The following is a 19009-nucleotide window of genomic DNA, read 5'->3' on the forward strand; positions in this document are numbered from 1 at the left end:
TTTAAACGTTCAAAGGTATGTAAGCAGAGCAGTTTATTATGGAGGTCAATTATCCTATTAGGCGTATTTCAGAATTTCGTTTTTCACTACCACAGAACAATTATCTGCTATTTCACTGAAACAGTGATGTAACTAAAAGTAAATTTGTAGGATGCTCTATTCAGGCGTTTAAATTAGCAAAATCAGTGTTAAAAGTATGCCATTCCACATGTTGGACAAAAGTAATAACCATTAAATGATCTACAGGTTACGTAATTGAAAAAAAAAATTCAATTATTCAATGCCAACATTAGTAATCATCATCAAAATTAATTGTGAACATTTTTGAATATAGAAATTTGTACGTAAAATAGTGGACATTATTATACAAGGTGCTTAATTATTATTAAATATATGCGCAGCAGACAACTTCAAGATACGGTGTGTACCTTTTCAGATATAATCTAAAAGTATGAAAAAAAGTTTCTTTTAACTTTCTCTCTAAAATGGTACATTTTAGAAATACCAGTTGTGGTTTAAAAAAATTATTTTTTGCAAATATCTCCTAAACAAAAATATAGATAGAAAACAGATTTTATAAGCATTTTCTACTCATAATAAGCTGTGTTTTGTGAGCTTTTTATCTTTGGTCATAATTGGTGAAGGTTTTGAAGGGGTAGTGGGTGTTTTTTCTCCCCAACTGCTACGTTGTGGAAAAAGTACGGTTTTGAGACGGCCATTTGAATCGCCAATGTTTTCTACACAAAAAAGGTACTTTTGATCTGTATAATCTGTAAATTTAATCGTTTTCGAGAAAAATCAACTTTTATGTTTTAAGTTATCAACTTTTGTGTTAAATTAATTTCAAGTTAACAGAAACTTTTTTCAGTTTTTTTGGACGAACCACCATCTGGCCTAAAAATGTCTTTATCGTGGTTTTTGTGATATGGCTCATCTATGACCATCAAAGGTTACAAATTGTCAACAATTGAACTTTTGACATGGTTCGGGGTCTGTTTGGTCGTCTATTCTTTGCAATAAACACTATTTCCGCCTTGTCCGCTGAAACTGAAAGGCTTGTAAGTGAATTACGTAATATATCAAGAGAATATTATTACGCTGGCTGTAGCAGAGCCCAAATAAACGTTATCTAGAGGATTTTTCATTCACAGGAAATGCTCGGGCTCGACATTTATAATGCATTAACAAGTTCTTTTTTTACAACTGAAATGTAACCACAACTTTTCATCAAAATCACCAACAGACTAATGCGGATTTTAAATTGCCTAAGCTCAATATACTGTGGCATAAGTTGAAGTTAATATAATTTATTTATTCTAGCCCCCTACCGGTACACGGGTGGGGCCGATCATCGTCGGGGGAGACTGCACCGGTACATCCCCCGACGGCAGTGCCCAGCGTGCGGAGAACGCGCTCGACGCTCTGTTAGACGAGCTTCAAACCTTCTCCAAACCTCACCCAGGCACTAGGTCATCTTCGGAGAGTTCCGAACCCCCTGCGATACCCGCTAAGGGAGTACGACCTCCACAGATGTCTGAAATCGGTCGCAAGGGCAGTATGGATTCGGCCTCGTTCCTACCTAGCAACAATTTAACAGTCAGCACGACCACTGGGAGTCTGAGACGTTTACACTCGTATCCCAGCGGTTCAGACACTGACAACAGTCCACCTATACAGCCTTTACAAGCTAATAAAACTGTAGTAACAGCTAGTAAACCGCCTCTTCCAGAACGGAACGCGGACCTCTTGCAGCACGTAGCAGGCAAAAGAATACCACCACCTCCACCGCCGAGAACCAGTTCCAGATCACCTCTGGCATCACCTACATCTCCTCGACCACCAGATGGGAAAACGCTATCTCAGTTCGAACAAGCTACTCAAAATTTGGGCTTGCACACCCTGAGAAGAAACGCTCCTAACAGGTCGAGCCTTAAGGAAAGCGACAAATCGCAAACGCTTCCAAGAAACGTGGGTTCCAGTCTTCAAATCCCATCAAGTAGCGACAGCGAAGCTATTTCTGCGTCCAGTAGTTGCGAAAGTGTTAACTCACAAGAAGGCAAATCATCCAAAACTAGGAAGGAAGAACTAGAACAGCGACACCAAGAATTGCTACGCAAGCAAAAAGCATTGCAAGAACAATACGCGCGTCTTCAGCAACTGCAAAGGGGAACCAACGCTTTAACTATCATGCCTCCCACCTCCGACCAGTTGCTAAAGAAAACGGGAAGCGAGTCAAACCTGCTACAAAAGATGGGTTTGCAAATGGCTGCGGCACAAATTACGGGTTCCTTAACTAACATACCAAATAATAGCGCCAATAGCAGCAACAATTCCGATTCAGGCCTCAGCCAAAGTACAACTAATAGAGAGAATAAACCAAATGGAGAAACGGAAGCCATACCCATACAAGAAGGCCAAAAGAAAGTATACGAAACTGATATCCTGTGACGTAACCCTGGTGAAGAGATTATTGAATGTTGATTGGCGCCTAAGAACTTTATTAAAAATCAAGTTGTTATATTTCATAATTGCAAACTGAAAAAATTCATATTTTTGTTTTGTTCTCAACACTGCCAAGATTTTATCAATGCGATGAAATACATGTGAACAATACAGCGTTGAAGCTATAGTACAGACATCTAGAAAGAATTAAAAAATTCTGGCAGTTTTCATCACAAAATTTAAAAAATATGAATAACACAGTTTTTCGTGGCCCATGCCAAACCCCATATCATTAAAAAATGGATTGTTGAGTTTTTTCAATTATTGAATGTTAGGTGTTAATATAATATGCCGAATTTAAAAGGCTTAGCGAAGTATATTTTATTAATTTATTTGTAAAACAAATCAAGTTAAGTGATTCCCAAACACAAAAAGTCGTTTTGAACGCGACTCCGAACGCAAAGTATTTGTGTATTTATTTTTATGAGAAATCTAGTCAATATAGTGTTATTTTTCATATGTGTAATAGGGTAATTAAATCACATCAATGCTGTTTGGTAATAATTCATTTACATTGTGGTTGGTACAGGATGGTTCATTTAACCTGAGACAGGAACATGTTTTAGTCATTTAATTTGGAAATCCTATGAGTCTCACTGAAAACTCTAATAATGGTAATTTTAAAATAATGTTTATTAAATTATAATCCCCTAAATGCTAAAATGTCAACTTTTATAACTATTTCTCTCTCTGCAGTTAAATAGACCATCCTGTATGAAGGTAGGGAAATTTTAAAATATTACATATGAATTCCATTGCAATGCTCTAGACATGGAATTCTTATGTATAATTTTGAAACCAATATACCTAAAGACTTATTTTCAGACCACCATTTTTAAATTTTTGCACCAAGCAAACCATTTTTTTTAACTTAAATTAGGTGCTGGTGTTGCCTAAAAAATGCACATAAATCAAAATATCCACATGTAAATAAATAACACCTGATAATGCGTCACTTTTGGCTTAAACTTTTAATATCAAAAGCTCAATAATATGTGTGTAACATTCATTACAGAATGTGATATAAAAATTATAACAAATTTAAATATGTTGCCAAATCAGTCATCAACTTTTTTTTTATTTACCTCTATAGTAAAAATTTGGCAATTAAAATATGTAACTGTCTATTATACTAACATTTTTGTCAAAATTAGGACATAAAAAATGTAGTTTCATATCTCATTCTCAAAATGAAAACATTGCCAAAGAGTTAAGACTCAAATGTAACAATATTACTACACTATAGCAAATAGAATGTACCTACACCATGTATATTTGCAAATATTTGTTACATTAGTATTTCTATGCTAGTCAACTGAATAATCTTGGTTTTAGTTTGAAATAATAATTATTTATGACATTTTAGGAGCACATTGGTGAACCATCATAAATAATTTGAAATTACCCATTGTACATGTTAAAATAGTTTTTGAATTTTTCTATATCCGTATTTTAATGTATCCCAGTCACTTACTTAATATTTAATAAAACAATAAGCAAATCAGTGTAAATATCTCTGTATGAATAAACATATAAAAATGGCTACTAACATTTAGGTGCCAATGTAATAACTGAATAAATAACATACAACAGAAACAGATTTAGGATATTTTATTACCCTTAAAAACCATAAAACTATTCTTTTAAATGAGTTAAAACGTCATGACCACCATTCCAGATACACACTTCAGCATTCAATTCATATATACTATAATCATTTTCATCTAAAGGCTTTCCTTCTTGTATAGCTTTAACAAGATGAGCACATTTGTAATTGTCTCTGCAACAAGCCACATCACTTTTCTTTAGCCTCAAAATGGGGCACAAATCATTATAACCATCACCAATGTACACAACTTTGTTATAAACAATTCCTCTTTTGCTTTGTTCTTTTATGAAATCTTCCATGATCATACCTTTGCACAAATTCCTAGTACTCAACTTACAAATATCTTGAACATGAAACATTTTGATGTTCAATAAACCATTCTCATCAAATTGAGCAGGGTTTGAAAATACTTTCAATACTTTTGATGTCAAGTTATTCACTTGCAACCATGAGTTAATAAAGTAAGTGTTTGAATCACTAATTATTATCACATCATAATTAAGACTATCATGCAGTTCAGTAATCAACAACTTCATACCATCAACTTCTAATAGATTTTTGATAAAAGTGTCGATTTGTGATTCAGTAACATTATTTTGATGAAGTATCTCAAATACTCCCTGCATGAAAGCTGTCCAACCCTTGGTGTTATGTAGTGTAAAAAGGTCAGAAGGAAATTTACTTTTATCTATGAGTTTCATGATAGCTGTATCTGAATTGTCATCTATTACAGTGTGGTCAAAGTCAAATACTGCTAAGTTTTTCATTAATTGGGCCTAAAATGATTAGAAAATACTGCTTTAGGGTACACTTTGATCATTATAGTACAGTACCTTTTTAAACTGAAAAATCCCGAATATTTTCAAAAATGATTTAGGTAGGTAGTTCATTATACTACAATTTAGGCCTTCATTCATTTGATTCATGTAGTTCTTTTATTTATTAGTTTTATGCAGTTTAAGGGTTTAAGTATCATTTGAATTGTACTTTTGATATTTATTTAGACCAAAACAAGTCATAAGTCATAAATAAAAATAAACAAATATTTCAGTATTTCACATTTTTCTGTGGCAGTGTCAATGTCATAACTGTCATTATTTCTCTTTCTCACTCTCCTTTTTGTAGACAAAGAAAGAATGGACCAAGGATTACTGACATTATCTTGACCCTTGACAATTGACATTGTCACACCTTGTTTGTTTATTTTGGAAGTGTATCAAATAATTTTAAAGAAATATTTTAAACAATAAATTTCAATAATCAGAATTGATCAAGTTAAATCCCAGTACAATCAAGATTAAGCTGTCAAAAGTAAATTGATTTGTGATTCGTCACATTTGAAAAATTACAGGTGTTTGTTCAGAAAAATTAGTAAGTACACTACACTAGCTGTTATTTAAAAAAAAATTAATAAAATTTCACGTTATTGTTAATAATTTTTGCATAAATTGGGTGAGGTCTAGCTAGCTTAATCTAAAATTACTACAAGATCATATACTCTAGATTTTTAAGGCTTACAACAGTGATTCTTCTAACCACATAACAAAAAATTTTAGAAATGCCAGATATCGCTGAACTAAATTATAAACTACAACAGTATGAACCAAATTTATCAGTACCAACTGACCGCAATATAGAAGACATCATTAATGGCATTGAGACTGATCAAAAAACAGTTTATGAGCAGGCACTAATTAATTTCTTAGTGAAAGAGTATCAAAAATTTGATATTGAGGAGTTGAAAGGTAAATTTTTGTGATTATAACAAAATCTTGAGTGCAGGATAATTATCATGGTGTGTTTGAGAAGGAGACAAGAGAAAGTCTTTGTGGAATGCTTTGGTGAAGCTTGCCAGTAAAACTGATGATAATGATGTGTTAGCAGTAGTTTTCAGTGTATTCAGAATAATCAGTAGGAATAAGGAATGTGTGAATACACTGGTAAACAAACAATGGTTGGAATTATTGATGCAACACTCTGGTATTACCAATATTGCATTTCAGTTTGGTTTGACATATATTTTTAAAGTAATAGGGGTTTTTAGGGCTAAATGATGAATCATTTGATTATTCTGATGACAGTTTGTGCAGAATTGAAGAAGCTCAAAAACTACTCTGGAATGTTGCTTACAATAGTAGTCCACACCAGATTAATGACTCAATTAATAATGGGTTTTTGGACAAGATTTTGCATAGAATAAGGTTGGTGAATATGTCAGTATAATTAACAAATTATTGGTCATTCTAAAAATTTCAGTTTATATGAGAAAACTTCAATTCCAGATGCAATCAAATTTTATGATAACAAATTAATATTTTATATGACAGCCATTTCAAGACAAGTCAGGCAAAGAGTTGTAGAGTTAAATGGTCTAAAATTATTTGTCACTGTGCTAAAAGTAATTTCAAGAGATGCTGCTGTAAGCATGTCACAGTCCCCTGACTTGCCTGCAGTCCTCAATGACCAAAAAGCTGATGTGGCTTGTGAAGTTTTGAAGACACTTTTTAATCTCACTGCAGATAACTCTTCAATCACTGATGATAAATTGCCTCAGCTCAAAGAGCTGACATCAATACTGAAAAATTACCTGTTGGCTTCCACAGTGACTTTGGAAAAAACATGGCAACTTAGAAACAACATTGTCAATTTGCTCACTAATGTACCTGACAGTTGCTATGAGGAACTGCTTAGCCCTGTAGAAGGGGCAGCCCCCATTCTAAAAAGCTTAAAGTTTGAAAACTGGAATATGATTGTAATCTATGAGATTATAATGTTTTTAGAGATGAAGTTTAATGATGATAGTACTACTGGAAAACAGTTAGAAACTTATGCACCCATTTTGACTGTTTTATTGAAAGGTGCTAGAAGTAACAGGTAGGTGAGTTTCTATGTATGTTTTATCAACATTTTTTATGTAAAAATTGATTTATTGGAAAAAACTATGTCTCACTTTATTTAATTTGTCTGTTATTTTAAAGTTTGGAAAATTGTGAGTTGCTTGCTCATTTTTCTTTTTTAGGTTTAATGTCATTAATACACTTGAAATGGGTATCAAAACATATTTTTTCCTCATTTAAATTTACCATTTTATGTGAAATTTGACATTTGCATTACCTAAAACAATTTTAATTTTTGCATATCAGGAAATCTTTATTTTTTTGGTTTTTGTGTTATGTAATGTTAAACAAGGTCGGTTCTAAAAGTAGGCACACAAGAAAGTCAAAAATAATGATACAGGGTGATCAAAAATTGACCTCAAAATTTTAAAAAGTGTAAAAAGTCTAGTTTTTTAATTGAAACACCCCTATTTTTATAATTGTATCTTGTTCTTCACCTAAAATTAGGGCGCAATAATTATAAATGATTTTTTATTTCACAAACGTCTAATATGCTGTTCAATCACGTCATTGTGTACCAAGTTTTCCGAATTATAGTCACAGTTTGTCCAAAATAAATCGCGGCGGTTCGTGGTGGTCTACCCTCTATAGCTTCCAGAATTCATTACAATAGCCGCCCTTTACCAGAAACAACGATTTCCTAACCCATCCTGATGTAATTTAATCATACATAAAAGGATCAATCCATTTAGAATCAAAGGTATCCAAAAGGTAGTACATTAACAACAAATTTTGTGTTTTCTTTTCGATTACCAATATAAGATTTGTTTTGAAATATTTTATTACGTTAATTTTACATTACTAACTTAATCACTTCTTAATTTTCTTTAGGTTATAATTTCACTTTTACATTTTAGAGCCATAAGAAAATATTTGCGTTTGCACATTTTGCCTCCACTAAAAGAGACTCAAAAACGTCCGGAAGAGACTAATACCCTTCGAGGTCATTTGTGCAAGTTTTTAACTAGTCCTATCACTCAACTTAGGGATTTGGCGGCTGAATTATTGTTCATACTGTGCAAATGTAACGTTTCGCGAATGATAAAATACACTGGGTTTGGAAATGCTGCTGGTTTACTAGCACAAAAAGGACTCCTAGGTGGGTCCACTGTTTTAATCAAATTTATTCTTTGTTTATGATGCAGAGTTCTTCAGTCTACTATTTATCTAATATAATTTCTCTATTAAGGTGGTCGTAAAAGTGTCGCTGAAGACGATTACAGTTCTGGAAGTGAAAGTAGTGAAACAGAGGAATATTTAGAAAAAAAGCACATGATAAATCCAGTCTTGGGTTGCGTTAATAAACCTCACTCAAATCCAATGGAAGGTCCGTAACATTTAAACATTTTTAGATTTGTACCCTAAGAATAAACCTTTTTAGGAATGACTGATGAGCAAAAAGAATATGAGGCTATAATGCTAATGCAGAAAATCGATGAGTTATCCAAGTCAGGCATAATTAGACCTTGTAAAGTGGGAGCTGATGGAAAACCGCAACCTATCGAACATGTGCTGGAGTTGCAGGAAGGATTAAAGTCTCAACATATTACCAACGATTCTGACAGCGATTAGATGTAGGAGGTGCCACTCTTATAATAAATATAGGCATCTTTTGTTTCAGTTTTAATGTTCTGATTTTACATTTCCAGAGAATCATGCACGCTTTAGACTGTAGATTGTACATTGATAAATATTTGCCATTATATACTAGTATACCGGGTGATTTACTCGCTGACGATGGTTTTCTTCTGTTTGGGCTATTAGTTAGTTTTCAGGTTAAATATAATCAGATACACTCGGTATCAATCTAGTTACGCTAAGATATATGACAAAGGATAATAATAAATGTATCTCAATTTTTCCTTAATAGAGATTACTAAATATTAACCAACATATCACTTAAGTATTTTTACTATTAAGTTTTGGTTATTAAAATGACGTAGGTAATAAGTGATGTGCCAAAATGTCGTATTTAACAATATAAATTTGTCTTTTTTAAATCTCAAGAAAAACATCTGGTATTTCTTTTTCTTGGGGCTTTGCGTTCTTTACCGTGCACATACAGTAATATACCTATATCTGTATATGATTCACATTTTTTAATCAAGTCTGAAATTTTGTGATTAATTAATATCTGCACGTTAAGTTTAGTTTTTTCCTGATATCATCTTTGTAAAAGTATCTGTTCTCTATTGCATTTAATGTGTAAATTTCATAAATGTATAATATTAACCTATTTTAAGTCTTAACTGTCTAGACCAAAAAATGTATATTTTTTGTTTAAAATGTTTATTGTAGTATGACTAGAATCTGTATCTGTTGTTTTATTGTATATCATATTTTTCCCAGCTTTAAAGACTTAAAAATGAAACGCAGTTTACAGTCAGGTCATTTACTTAACATGACGTGTTCGCTCCATCCATGATTATAGTCAGGTTCACTAGTTTAACGTTTTCTGTGTTCGTTTTGTTTTGATTTAAGCGACTGGGCGCCTTGTTTTTGACATTACAGTGTCACGTGACCCAATACGATGCATATAAACTGACGCCATGTGATCCACAATAAATTTTACTTAAATGACAGATGAAAATCTCCTCCTTTCAAAAGGAAGCATGGCATGTGTCACAGCACAGGCACAGCTAGGTTTTTGTTTGCTAATTTTTCAGTTTGTGCTTGCTACTAAAATTCTGAGAAATACCTTTGAGTGAAAGAAATTAAGCTTGTTCTAACTGATTTATGGTTAAATAATACATATTTCCTAACCAAAAATGGCTTTGGTTTGTGCCAGTAAGTGTAATTTTTGCTTTTTAACTTAACCTAGCCGGTGTTGTCAATTCTAACCTCTCTGGGGCTTCCCTCCGTTTTCTAGTTTCAAATGAGGTGCCTGAACATCCTGTGGTGTCTCCGTCCTCCGGAGCAATATTCGAAAAGCGTATAATCGAAAAATATATCCAAGAAAATGGGGTTGACCCAATCAGTGGCAAGGAAATTATGGTAGATGAGCTTATAGAGATAAAAAGTAAGTACACACTCCATTTTAGTATTAGGTTGTTACTTTAGTGGACTTTTAGCACCTCCAATCGTAAAACCTAAACCACCAAGTGCTACAAGTATCCCAGCTACTTTGAAGTTATTGCAAGATGAATGGGATGCTGTAATGCTCTACAGTTTCACACAAAGACAGCAATTACAGACTGCCAGACAGGAGCTCAGTCACGCTTTGTATCAGCATGATGCAGCTTGCCGTGTAATTGCTAGGTTAAACAAAGAAGTCACTGCAGCTAGAGAAGCTTTGGCCACTTTGAAACCTCAAGCTGGTATCACTAATGTTCCACAACCAGTAAGAATTGTCTTTTCTAGCTATTTTGGGGTTGTATGTAATATATGTATTGTTTCAGGCTGTTGCAGCAGAACCATCTGGAGTTGCAGCACAGCCAGTGGAACAAGCTGGTATGAGTGATGATGTGATTCAGAAACTACAAGAGAAGGCCACCATTTTAACTCAAGAACGAAAAAAGCGTGGTAGGACTGTTCCAGAAGATTTAGCCACTCAGGATCAGATTAGATCTTTTAAGACTTTAACATCTCTTATTGTATGATCTTTTGCTTTACACAGTGTCTGTGAACTTTTAGTTTAAATTTTATTTGTAGGGTTTGCACTCAGCTAGTATTCCTGGAATTTTGGCTTTGGATGTTCACAGTACTGACACTAGCAAAGTGTTAACTGGAGGAAATGATAAAAATGCAACAGTGTTCAATAAAGATACTGAGCAAATGGTGGCAATTTTAAAAGGACATACTAAAAAGGTTACAAAAGTTATTTACCATTCAAATGAGGATATTGTTTTAACAGGTAAGTGCCTATTTAGTATCAAAGGTTGTAAGATGGTTCATTTTGTGGTTATATAATATTTCTAGACCAATTTATTATTAATTAATTTTGAATTAGGTTATTATAACTTCTGGGTTGGTTTTAAGTCTACCCTAAAGCTTGACTTAGCAATTCCAGTTAATAACATTGATAGTTATTATCATAATTAATTATTTACTAACCTCATGTTACTAAGATCCCAATTTACATGTGGAACTAACTTAAGAGACTCTTTGTGCAATAATCAGTAACTAATAATTAAATTTCTGATTTCAAAACAAAGTAAATTGTTTCAGCATCCCCTGATGCAACTATTAGGGTTTGGCACGTGCCCACATCACAAACGACTCTATTGCTACGTTGCCACGATGGCCCCGTTACAGGTTTGTCCCTACATCCCACAGGCGACTATGTTTTGTCCGCTTCTGAAGACCAACACTGGGCTTTTTCGGACATAAATACCGGCCGATTGCTCACCAAAGGTTGGTTGTTTGTATGTCAGAAAGTTACCCTTTTTACAATGGTTATGTTTGTTTAGTTTCTGACAATAGTAACATTCCTTTAACAACTGCGCAATTACATCCTGACGGTCTGATTTTCGGTACTGGCACCGCCGATTCTCAAGTTAAAATCTGGGATTTAAAGGAACAAAGCAATGTGGCTAACTTCACAGGTACTACTGTTTTTTTTTTAAATAATTTTCCAAGTTTAACAAAATTGTTTATACAGGCCATTCCGGAGCTATAACTACAATTTCTTTCTCCGAAAACGGTTATTATCTAGCCACTGCGGCTGACGATGCTTGCGTGAAACTTTGGGATTTAAGAAAATTGAAGAACTTTAAAACTTTGCAATTGGATGAGGGTTATCAAATTAAGGACTTATGTTTCGATCAAAGTGGTACCTATTTAGCAGTGGCCGGTACTGATATCAGGTATTTCATAAATGCATCCATAGCAAATGAATAAGATGAATAATAATACTGATTTATTTGTAGGGTATATTTGTGTAAACAGTGGCAGGAGCTAAAAGTGTTTAACGATCATACCGCAGCCGCTACCGGCGTGCGATTTGGGAAAAATGCAAGGTTTATTGCGTCTACGTCCATGGACAGAACTTTGAAGCTGTATGGTTTGGAGTAATGTAGTTAAAGCAACATTTTTTCAGGTTGTTTTATGTCAGTACTCAGTTTTGAGCCTTGTTTTTTGTATTTGTGCATAAGGTAACAATAAAAATTGTGTCATCATGGTAATTTCTTTTGTTATACCTCAGTATGTTACCTGGTATTATTATCAGGAAATGCAAGGAAAGCCTTGGACCTACAAGCATACATTTTAATTAAACTGAAATTATGGCCAAAGTAATTTTGGGAGTTTCTGACAACTTGTAGGTATAAACAAGTTGAACACGTGTCAAAACCCTTTAACCTTTTTGTGATAAATTTATGATTGAAGGCTCTCAGTTCTGACAGTAAAGTGTTTTGTGTGTCAGTTTAAAAAGTATAATAAATTATGTTGGTCTTATTATCAAGGTTTTCTTAATTGGTGAAAAAGATTATCAATGGGAAAATTCTTCTCAAGGTAAGTGTTCACTTTCGATAGGGAATCTTGATTAAACACATTTTTTGATTTATCCAATGTGGGAAATATTTAATAATATTAATACCAACAATCAAGTGAATCACTGACGATAGCTTTAGTTGAATTTTTTTTTTGCCGAAAGAATTACGTATCATTACACGAGCCGTACTATCTTTAGACATTTTATGGGCCTTTCTAATTTCTTCGATATACGTGGTATAAATCACTTGACTTTTATAAGTAGTTATAGTTATTGGAAAGATTTGTGGCCACTGAAATATAGGATTGGTGATTTGTTGCTTGGCCAAAAGATGCTTCTTAGAAATATCTATCATATCACGTTATCGCAAAAAAAAAAACAAGTACACAGAGCTGATTAAGAGGATTTGAGGACGAACTACAACAACAAGCATACGGTTAAAAAGCCGAACGTGTGTAATGTAAGTAATTTGAGTACTAGTAGTACATTGTAGTGGTAGTATTCTAAGTAATTTTGACAGAATGCTTTTTGCTGTAGTCCGTCTCCAAATCCGCTCGGCAATGAGCTCTGTGTACTTGTTTTTTTTTTGCGATAACGTGGAGGTAACAATGAATTTGACAGAATTGTCCTGAAGATGATCTCAAATTCATCAAAACGTCGACAAAATATATTATAGAAGCATCTTTTAGCCTAACCCAACAAACCACCACCACTATGTTATAGTTATTACCTAATTGTTACTTCTGTTGAGAAATTTATAAGTAATATAAGTTTTTTTATTTTGTTATTTCTAATATGTTAGTTAAAAGGAAATAATTTTTAAAAAATAGTCAAAATAATGTCAATAAAATGTTTATTTCAACCAGTCAAATACAAAAATACAAAAAAAAACCCTTAAATATTATTCAAGCTCGTTCTCAGTCATATCCATATTGGTTGCTGCTTCTCTCATTTCGGGAGCCCAACCAGTCTTCTTGTCGTCAGAACTCCTCATGTTGGCAGCCCATCCCATTTGTCTGTTTCTAGCATTCCTCTCCTCCAGTGCCCTTAGACTTGTCGTCACTTTCTTCGACTTGAAATCTTCGGCTTCTCTAAGGGCCTGCTCCAAGCCGGGTGTTTTAGTGGCAGCTGTCCTCATATTGGGCGACCATTTACCGGACATAGCGGCTCCAACTTTTTCAGCAGCGTTGACGTCAACTTTCTCTTCTTGCTCAGTCTCAGTTTTGGCATCGTCGGGCACTTTAGTCTCAACGTCAGTTTTGTCAATGACGACAGCTTCACGTTGCTTGGCAACTTCTTCCATTTTTTTCTTGGTCTCTTCTTCTTTGTTCACGACTGGCGTCTCTGTCACCACTGGAACATCTTGAACTTTTTCTTCAGCAGCCCGGTAAGCGCTAGCACCATAAGTGGGTGGAGCTGAATAGGCTGGAGGTGGAGGACTATAAGACGGAGCTGGGGCACTGTACGAAGTTTCTGGAGCACTGTAGACTGGAGCTGGGGCACTGTATGATGGAGCTGGTGCTGGAGCGCTGTAAGCGGGCGCTGGAGCTTTATACGATAGAGCTGGAGGTGGAGCACTGTAACTTGGAGCTGGTGCAGCGTAGGACGGTGCGGGAGCACTGTACGATGAAGCTGGAGCACTATAAGACGGTGCAGGAGCACTGTACGATGGATGTGGAGCGCTGTAAGATGGCTCTTTGTAAGATGGAGCTGGTGCACTATAAGACGGTGCAGGAGCACTGTATGATGGAGCTGGAGCGCTGTAGGATGGCTCTTTGTAAATTGGAGCTGGAGCACTATAAGACGGTGCAGGAGCACTGTATGATGGAGCTGGAGCGCTGTAGGATGGCTCTTTGTAAGATGGTGCTGGAGCTTTATAAGCGGGAGCAGGTGCGCTATAAACTGGAGCTGGAGGAGCAGGCGCTTTGTAAACAGGAGCAGCATAAGTTGGAGCTTTGTAAGCGGGAGCCTTGTAAACAGGAGCAGCAGGAGCATAGCTTGGTGGAGCTGCGTAGGGAGCTGGAGCCTTGTAGGCTGCATGTGGAGAATATGAGCCGTAAGAGTATGGCCTTCCGTAACCAGAAGCAGATCTGTACGCACCATATCCAGCACTACCGATTCCATGTGCGTACCCGGCCAAATTGGGTTGGCATGTTATTACTAGCCCGCTGTGTGGCTTCTTTTTGGGTTCGGCAGGCACAAACGTCACTGGGGATGCATAGGAATGCGGAGCACCACCTCCATAAGCACTAGCATGGGCTTCTCCGTAACCACCATAACTTGGGGCTCCGTATCCACCGTAACCACCAGCTTTCCTCATCATGGGCATATTATCTTCGTGTTCTTCAGACATTTCATCTTCATTGGCACGCATCATATTCATTTGGTCCATCGCCTCAACACTATCATCTTCTTCTTCAGCGTTTCTGTACGAAGAGTACGATGAGGGACTATGAGCCGCAGAGTAAGGTTTGGGGGCGGGTGCTGGAGCAGAATAAGACTTGGCTGGAGCATAGGCAGGTGCGGCTGGCTTAGCTACTGCAGCAGCATAAGGTGCTGCATGATAACTGGGAGCTGGTGCGGGAGCTGCATAAGATGGAGCTGGTGCAGGGGCTGCATAAGATGGCGCTGCTGCTGGAGCCTCATAAGATGGGGCTGGTGCAGAAGCCGGTGCGTAAGGAGCGTCATAACCGGTCTTGGCAGCATTTTCACACACTTGATAAGGCTTTTGATGACCATCAGTGGGCCTTATCTCGACGCAGAATGTTGTGGTAGCAGACTTTTTAGACCTCTTGTTGTCATGATCGGGCTGTTCGGCATCGATGGGCAGAGTTTTGTTTTCCTTATTTTCTAGGACGTCCAGGGCTTTGACGATTGGCGTTTCAGCATCTTCCTTCTTAATTTCGGCACATTGCACCAAGTTTACGAAAATTACGCCCAACACACAAAACACTAGTGACTTCATTTTCGTAATGACTAGTTTGACGACTATGGAAGTACTGTGTACAAGTAATGCATTAATTTGACTATTTATAGCGGCTTCATCGAAAAATGCAAGCTCAGCTCCTAGTTAAAGTTCAATTAGTGGCCTAGTTTTTGGTGTTTTGTTTGTAAAACCATCTGAAAAAGTGTGTTTAGGAAACTAAAATGTTAGGTGCTTATAGCTTATTCTACGAATATTAAACCATTTAAACGCAAAGAGTAAACTTCACAAAGATATACAAACAAAATATTCAACAAAACTAAAATTTTTGCTTGTATCAAAATTATTTAATTATAAGTTAATAAGCGGAAAATTTTGACCTTAAAAAACTTAATCATTCAGATTGCTGCCAAAGTGTAATTTATATGATTTGTCGACCTTCAGGTATGACATAAACAGTGATAAACATTCACTGAAATTAGTCGAAAACCCTAAAAACTCGATGTAACTTGTTAAGTGTCTAATGGCCGATTACACCGACGTATTTAAGACCTACGCTATTTGATTGTGACATTTTGCACATGACCTGTCAAATCACAACTTAGCCTAGTTAGAGCCCTTTAAATACGGTGCAATCTGCCATAAATTATTATTAAGGTAACGGCTTAAATTATAAGTTTCTTTAGCAAATAGATAAAGTTCATCTGATTGTAATTTTTAGTCTTTAAACCAGTTGCTTAAAAAAATCTTTAAAATGTGTTTTTGTTTTCGATAATATGACAAACCTTAAAAAAGCCTTAAAGAACAGTTTTGCAAATAAAAAAAACCGAACGCCATTTTGTGAATGGTTATTTACAGTTAGGATTACTGGAATTCACAATTTTTTAAATTATTCCTGAATAGGCTAGAATTAAAAATAAAAAATTTGTCAAATATTTTATTTATCACAAAAGTAAAAACATACAAAAAATCAGTACTAAATTATATTGGAAACCACATTTTGTTTTTGGTTTTTCACTTGTTGTTTATCTGGGCATTTGTTCTTGAAGTCGTTCATGAAAGGAGATTAAGTTGCTTGGTCCTCGATTTGTTCTCCTCCTATTTGGATTTGTTTGGGGCACTTCAGTGGTAATTAAAGGCTTTGGCGTGGTAGTTGGAGCTTGTGTAAAGTCTTCAGAAGGCACTTGCAGTGTCGATGTTTCTTGTACTTCGGGCAAATCTCTCTCTTTCGGTTCTTCTAATTGTGGTTCCTTATTTTTACCTATCTGAGATGGTGGTATGTCCAAAACATTGTTACTAGTTGTTTCGGGAGTCTCCTGGGGCCGTTTCTCCGTAGCTAATACATCAGGTAACACTTTGGGGTGCACATCAGGTTCTGACAGTTCTTCTGAAGGCTGATCTCCAAATAACGCCACTCTGACTTTAGGGTCTTTTAGGCGTTCTTCCAAAAAACTCATTAAAGGAAGCATTTCGTGAGCTAATTCGTGGGCTGCTATAGCTCTTGTATCGGCCACTCGACTTTGAAGGAGCGGAACGTACATGGATTGATCACAATTGCAGTAATTCTCGGGTTCTGGATGAAAAGGGCAAACTTCGGAACGACTAACGCAGTAAAAGTACCCCGGTACTAAATTAAGAGTAAATAGTAGAAACGACACTAGTAGTTTTGAAAACATTTTGAAAGCTAGTTATGCGGTTGATATGATTTGCTTAATAACTATCTAACCAATTTATAGTTTGATTTGAAGGTTTGTTTGGATTGAAGTGTAATAACCGAAAATTTGAACGTGAGATTTCTTACGTAAATAATAGTAAAATCAAGGTGTAAATGCCACTTTACTTAAAAATAAATTTTTGCTAATTTTATAGCCATATATTTACAATTGCGGTTACGATTAGGAATATTGGTCAGCGAAAAAACTAAATGTAGAGCAAAGTTGGTTTGCGCTATAGTTAGTTACGTAACCTACCCGATGTTTAAAAAAATGCTGACAATATGAACCTACTTTTAACGTATGGTAACCACTGCCATATCTGTGTCAACCTATTAAAATCGCTATTTATGTATTTTCAGAAAACAATAATAGACTATGAATTTTCCTTGTTTTCTGTGGTTTTGCCATTGATCATATTATTGAAAGAAGAAAAAAAGGAAGTATGATTTTACAAAGGACTTGGTGATAAAAAAACTAAATTTAGAATAATGTACTGGCTTTATTTAGTAAATAAAAATATAACTGTTTAATGTGTGTAATTATATCATCCTTACACATTTAGTTATAACACATCCAGCCAAAAATTCCTTAAAAACTTCAATTTTTTGTCACAAAAAAATCAAAAATTTTAAATTTCAAAATAAAACAAGTCTAAAATGATTTTTAGTTTTGTTTCATTATTATAAATTCAAATGTTATTGTGTTTTTCCAGATTACAAACTGCATGTTTTGCGTGTGGCGAAAAAGAAATAATATCGGAAGACAGCTTGGAGGCAGTAAGGGAAATTGTAACCTGCCTGAGAAGTAACTAATTTTATAGTGAGAATTTACTTCTTAATTTATATCTAATTTCTAAGTTGCTGCTTTCGACTTGATATAACATAATAAAAAATTATAGTTTTAATGCAATTTTTCAGGTGAGAGATTTTTGAGAAATGGCTGGTTATTTCGAGGCGAAGGCATTGCTCATCAGGGAGTAGTCAATGAGATAGTGGCATCGATTGAAACTGGTAATTAATTCTCACAATTACCTACTTAAATTCTGTTTAATTTTACAAAACTTAGGTTCCAGTAGAAGCGTTCGGAATATGTTAGAAGCAGGGTGGCGTCTGGAAGCTTCTCAAGCTTTGTACACATTTTTGACCAGGCTCAAGCAACCATTAATTCCAGATTCAATACAATCTCTGGTGTTAGGTAAGTTTTTGAAAAATTAGTGTTGAATATAATCACTTATTTTTTTTTTGTTAGACAACAACAATGATAATGTAATTCCTGAAGTGGTGGCATCAGATGTGCTTGGTTTAATCGGAGAAGAATTGCCAGGACGTCATAAAGCGCTTATTGGTCTAATTTTAGATTTGCTTGATTGCAGTATTAAGCAGTCGCCGTCTGACGAGCTTCGTGGACATACATTGCCTGTTTCGATGTTGCCGTTGTTTTTTAACATTGAAGTAAAAAGCCTGTTTTGTTGGAAGTACATATTTGAAATACACGCATCTGTTTTAGAACTATCATTTTATGCACGAGTGGAGAAGAATCTTGGCAATATTTGTTGAAGTCATTAGACAAGGACCTAATACTTTACAGACCAGGGAATCTGAAGTTTTTTTCTGAGTTCAACTTAAGGCATTATAATTGGTATAATAAATTATTAAATTTTAAATGGGCTGAATTCAATGTGTTGCAAAACCCAGTTAATTGTTTAGACAAACTCAAGTAAACTTTTAAAGCCCAGTAACCTCAAAAACCATATTTTGATTACAAGCTAAATTATTTAAGTAACACTTCAATAACAACAAATCAAAAGTATTTCAATATTACCAACAAGCTCATATTTGACCTTAATTCTTTACAGTGCATGACCAGCAGTTTGGACATATCAAAACAAAATGCATTTGGTAATATACCCATATGCACTAAAATAAGCCTAAA

At 35.1% G+C, this 19009-nt stretch overlaps 6 protein-coding genes across 24 annotated transcripts in view; 4 read left to right on the forward strand and 2 right to left on the reverse strand.

Annotated features, from left to right (window-relative positions):
* The window catches only part of LOC145727656 (coiled-coil domain-containing protein CG32809), a 69390-nt gene extending 65288 nt beyond the window's left edge, over positions 1–4102 (forward strand). For 16 of the 17 annotated variants that reach the window (XM_081977412.1, XM_081977421.1, XM_081977420.1 and 13 more), the window contains one exon: positions 1321–4102. In XM_081977412.1, coding sequence (XP_081833538.1) covers positions 1321–2448 — 1128 coding nt within the window. In that variant the 3' untranslated portion in view covers positions 2449–4102. The remainder of the gene's footprint in view (positions 1–1320) is intronic. The other variant, XM_081977428.1, reaches the window with a different exon arrangement.
* LOC145727668 (pyridoxal phosphate phosphatase PHOSPHO2-like) lies at positions 4099–5160 on the reverse strand. Its single transcript, XM_081977449.1, has 2 exons — positions 4945–5160; positions 4099–4887 (listed from the first exon to the last, which is right to left on the reverse strand). The coding sequence occupies exons 1-2, from the start codon at positions 5035–5037 to the stop codon at positions 4138–4140; spliced, it is 843 nt and encodes a 280-aa protein (XP_081833575.1). The 5' UTR covers positions 5038–5160; the 3' UTR covers positions 4099–4137.
* Positions 5161–5290: 130 nt separating this feature from the next.
* On the forward strand, positions 5291–9321 carry ric8a (ric8 guanine nucleotide exchange factor A). 2 transcript variants are annotated; one of them, XM_081978689.1, is made up of 8 exons: positions 5291–5482; positions 5668–5856; positions 5921–6091; positions 6156–6312; positions 6368–6985; positions 7866–8107; positions 8198–8335; positions 8390–9321. In XM_081978689.1, exons 2-8 carry the CDS (start codon positions 5670–5672, stop codon positions 8578–8580), a joined length of 1704 nt encoding a protein of 567 aa, XP_081834815.1. In that variant the 5' UTR covers positions 5291–5482; positions 5668–5669; the 3' UTR covers positions 8581–9321. The 2 variants fall into 2 exon arrangements, with proteins under 2 accessions (XP_081834815.1, XP_081834816.1); XM_081978690.1 differs by lacking the exon at positions 5291–5482 and having other exon boundaries at positions 5651–5856.
* A 312-nt stretch (positions 9322–9633) lies between these two features.
* Positions 9634–12131, forward strand: Prp19 (pre-mRNA processing factor 19). The gene is made up of 9 exons (XM_081978691.1): positions 9634–9795; positions 9878–10027; positions 10080–10348; positions 10407–10601; positions 10660–10861; positions 11176–11361; positions 11418–11552; positions 11609–11813; positions 11877–12131. The coding sequence occupies exons 1-9, from the start codon at positions 9777–9779 to the stop codon at positions 12019–12021; spliced, it is 1506 nt and encodes a 501-aa protein (XP_081834817.1). The 5' UTR covers positions 9634–9776; the 3' UTR covers positions 12022–12131.
* A 147-nt stretch (positions 12132–12278) lies between these two features.
* Positions 12279–18740, forward strand: LOC145728450 (uncharacterized). The gene is made up of 6 exons (XM_081978697.1): positions 12279–12459; positions 17790–17881; positions 17995–18087; positions 18143–18271; positions 18326–18528; positions 18584–18740. Exons 1-6 carry the CDS (start codon positions 12440–12442, stop codon positions 18689–18691), a joined length of 645 nt encoding a protein of 214 aa, XP_081834823.1. The 5' UTR covers positions 12279–12439; the 3' UTR covers positions 18692–18740.
* LOC145728442 (uncharacterized) lies at positions 13276–15451 on the reverse strand. Of its 2 annotated transcripts, XM_081978687.1 has the most exons (2): positions 13963–15451; positions 13276–13878 (listed from the first exon to the last, which is right to left on the reverse strand). In XM_081978687.1, the coding sequence occupies exons 1-2, from the start codon at positions 15402–15404 to the stop codon at positions 13341–13343; spliced, it is 1980 nt and encodes a 659-aa protein (XP_081834813.1). In that variant the 5' UTR covers positions 15405–15451; the 3' UTR covers positions 13276–13340. The 2 variants fall into 2 exon arrangements, with proteins under 2 accessions (XP_081834813.1, XP_081834812.1); XM_081978686.1 differs by having other exon boundaries at positions 13276–15451.
* Positions 18741–19009: the final 269 nt, after the last annotated feature.

This window comes from Ips typographus, linkage group LG4, assembly GCF_016097725.1.
Source record: "Ips typographus isolate SLU linkage group LG4, UJ_Ityp_2.0, whole genome shotgun sequence".
Lineage (NCBI taxonomy): Eukaryota > Metazoa > Arthropoda > Insecta > Coleoptera > Curculionidae > Ips > Ips typographus.

What these genes read in the sequence shown, in the direction of transcription:
- LOC145728442 (XM_081978686.1), bottom strand. Translation starts at nt 15,404, where the DNA reads ATGAAGTCACTAGTGTTTTGTGTGTTGGGCGTAATTTTCGTAAACTTG.
- LOC145727668 (XM_081977449.1), bottom strand. Translation starts at nt 5,037, where the DNA reads ATGAATCAAATGAATGAAGGCCTAAATTGTAGTATAATGAACTACCTA. An exon ending in GGATTTTTCAGTTTAAAAAG is followed by an intron (nt 4,888 to 4,944) that starts GTACTGTACTAT and finishes TAATCATTTTAG; the next exon opens with GCCCAATTAATGAAAAACTT.
- LOC145728450 (XM_081978697.1), top strand. Translation starts at nt 12,440, where the DNA reads ATGGGAAAATTCTTCTCAAG. An exon ending in AGTGGCATCGATTGAAACTG is followed by an intron (nt 18,088 to 18,142) that starts GTAATTAATTCT and finishes TACAAAACTTAG; the next exon opens with GTTCCAGTAGAAGCGTTCGG. An exon ending in AATACAATCTCTGGTGTTAG is followed by an intron (nt 18,272 to 18,325) that starts GTAAGTTTTTGA and finishes TTTTTTTGTTAG; the next exon opens with ACAACAACAATGATAATGTA.
- Prp19 (XM_081978691.1), top strand. An exon ending in TGAGCTTATAGAGATAAAAA is followed by an intron (nt 10,028 to 10,079) that starts GTAAGTACACAC and finishes GTGGACTTTTAG; the next exon opens with CACCTCCAATCGTAAAACCT. An exon ending in TCACTAATGTTCCACAACCA is followed by an intron (nt 10,349 to 10,406) that starts GTAAGAATTGTC and finishes GTATTGTTTCAG; the next exon opens with GCTGTTGCAGCAGAACCATC.
- ric8a (XM_081978689.1), top strand. Translation starts at nt 5,670, where the DNA reads ATGCCAGATATCGCTGAACTAAATTATAAACTACAACAGTATGAACCA. An exon ending in AAGATTTTGCATAGAATAAG is followed by an intron (nt 6,313 to 6,367) that starts GTTGGTGAATAT and finishes TAAAAATTTCAG; the next exon opens with TTTATATGAGAAAACTTCAA. An exon ending in AAAGGTGCTAGAAGTAACAG is followed by an intron (nt 6,986 to 7,865) that starts GTAGGTGAGTTT and finishes TTTACATTTTAG; the next exon opens with AGCCATAAGAAAATATTTGC.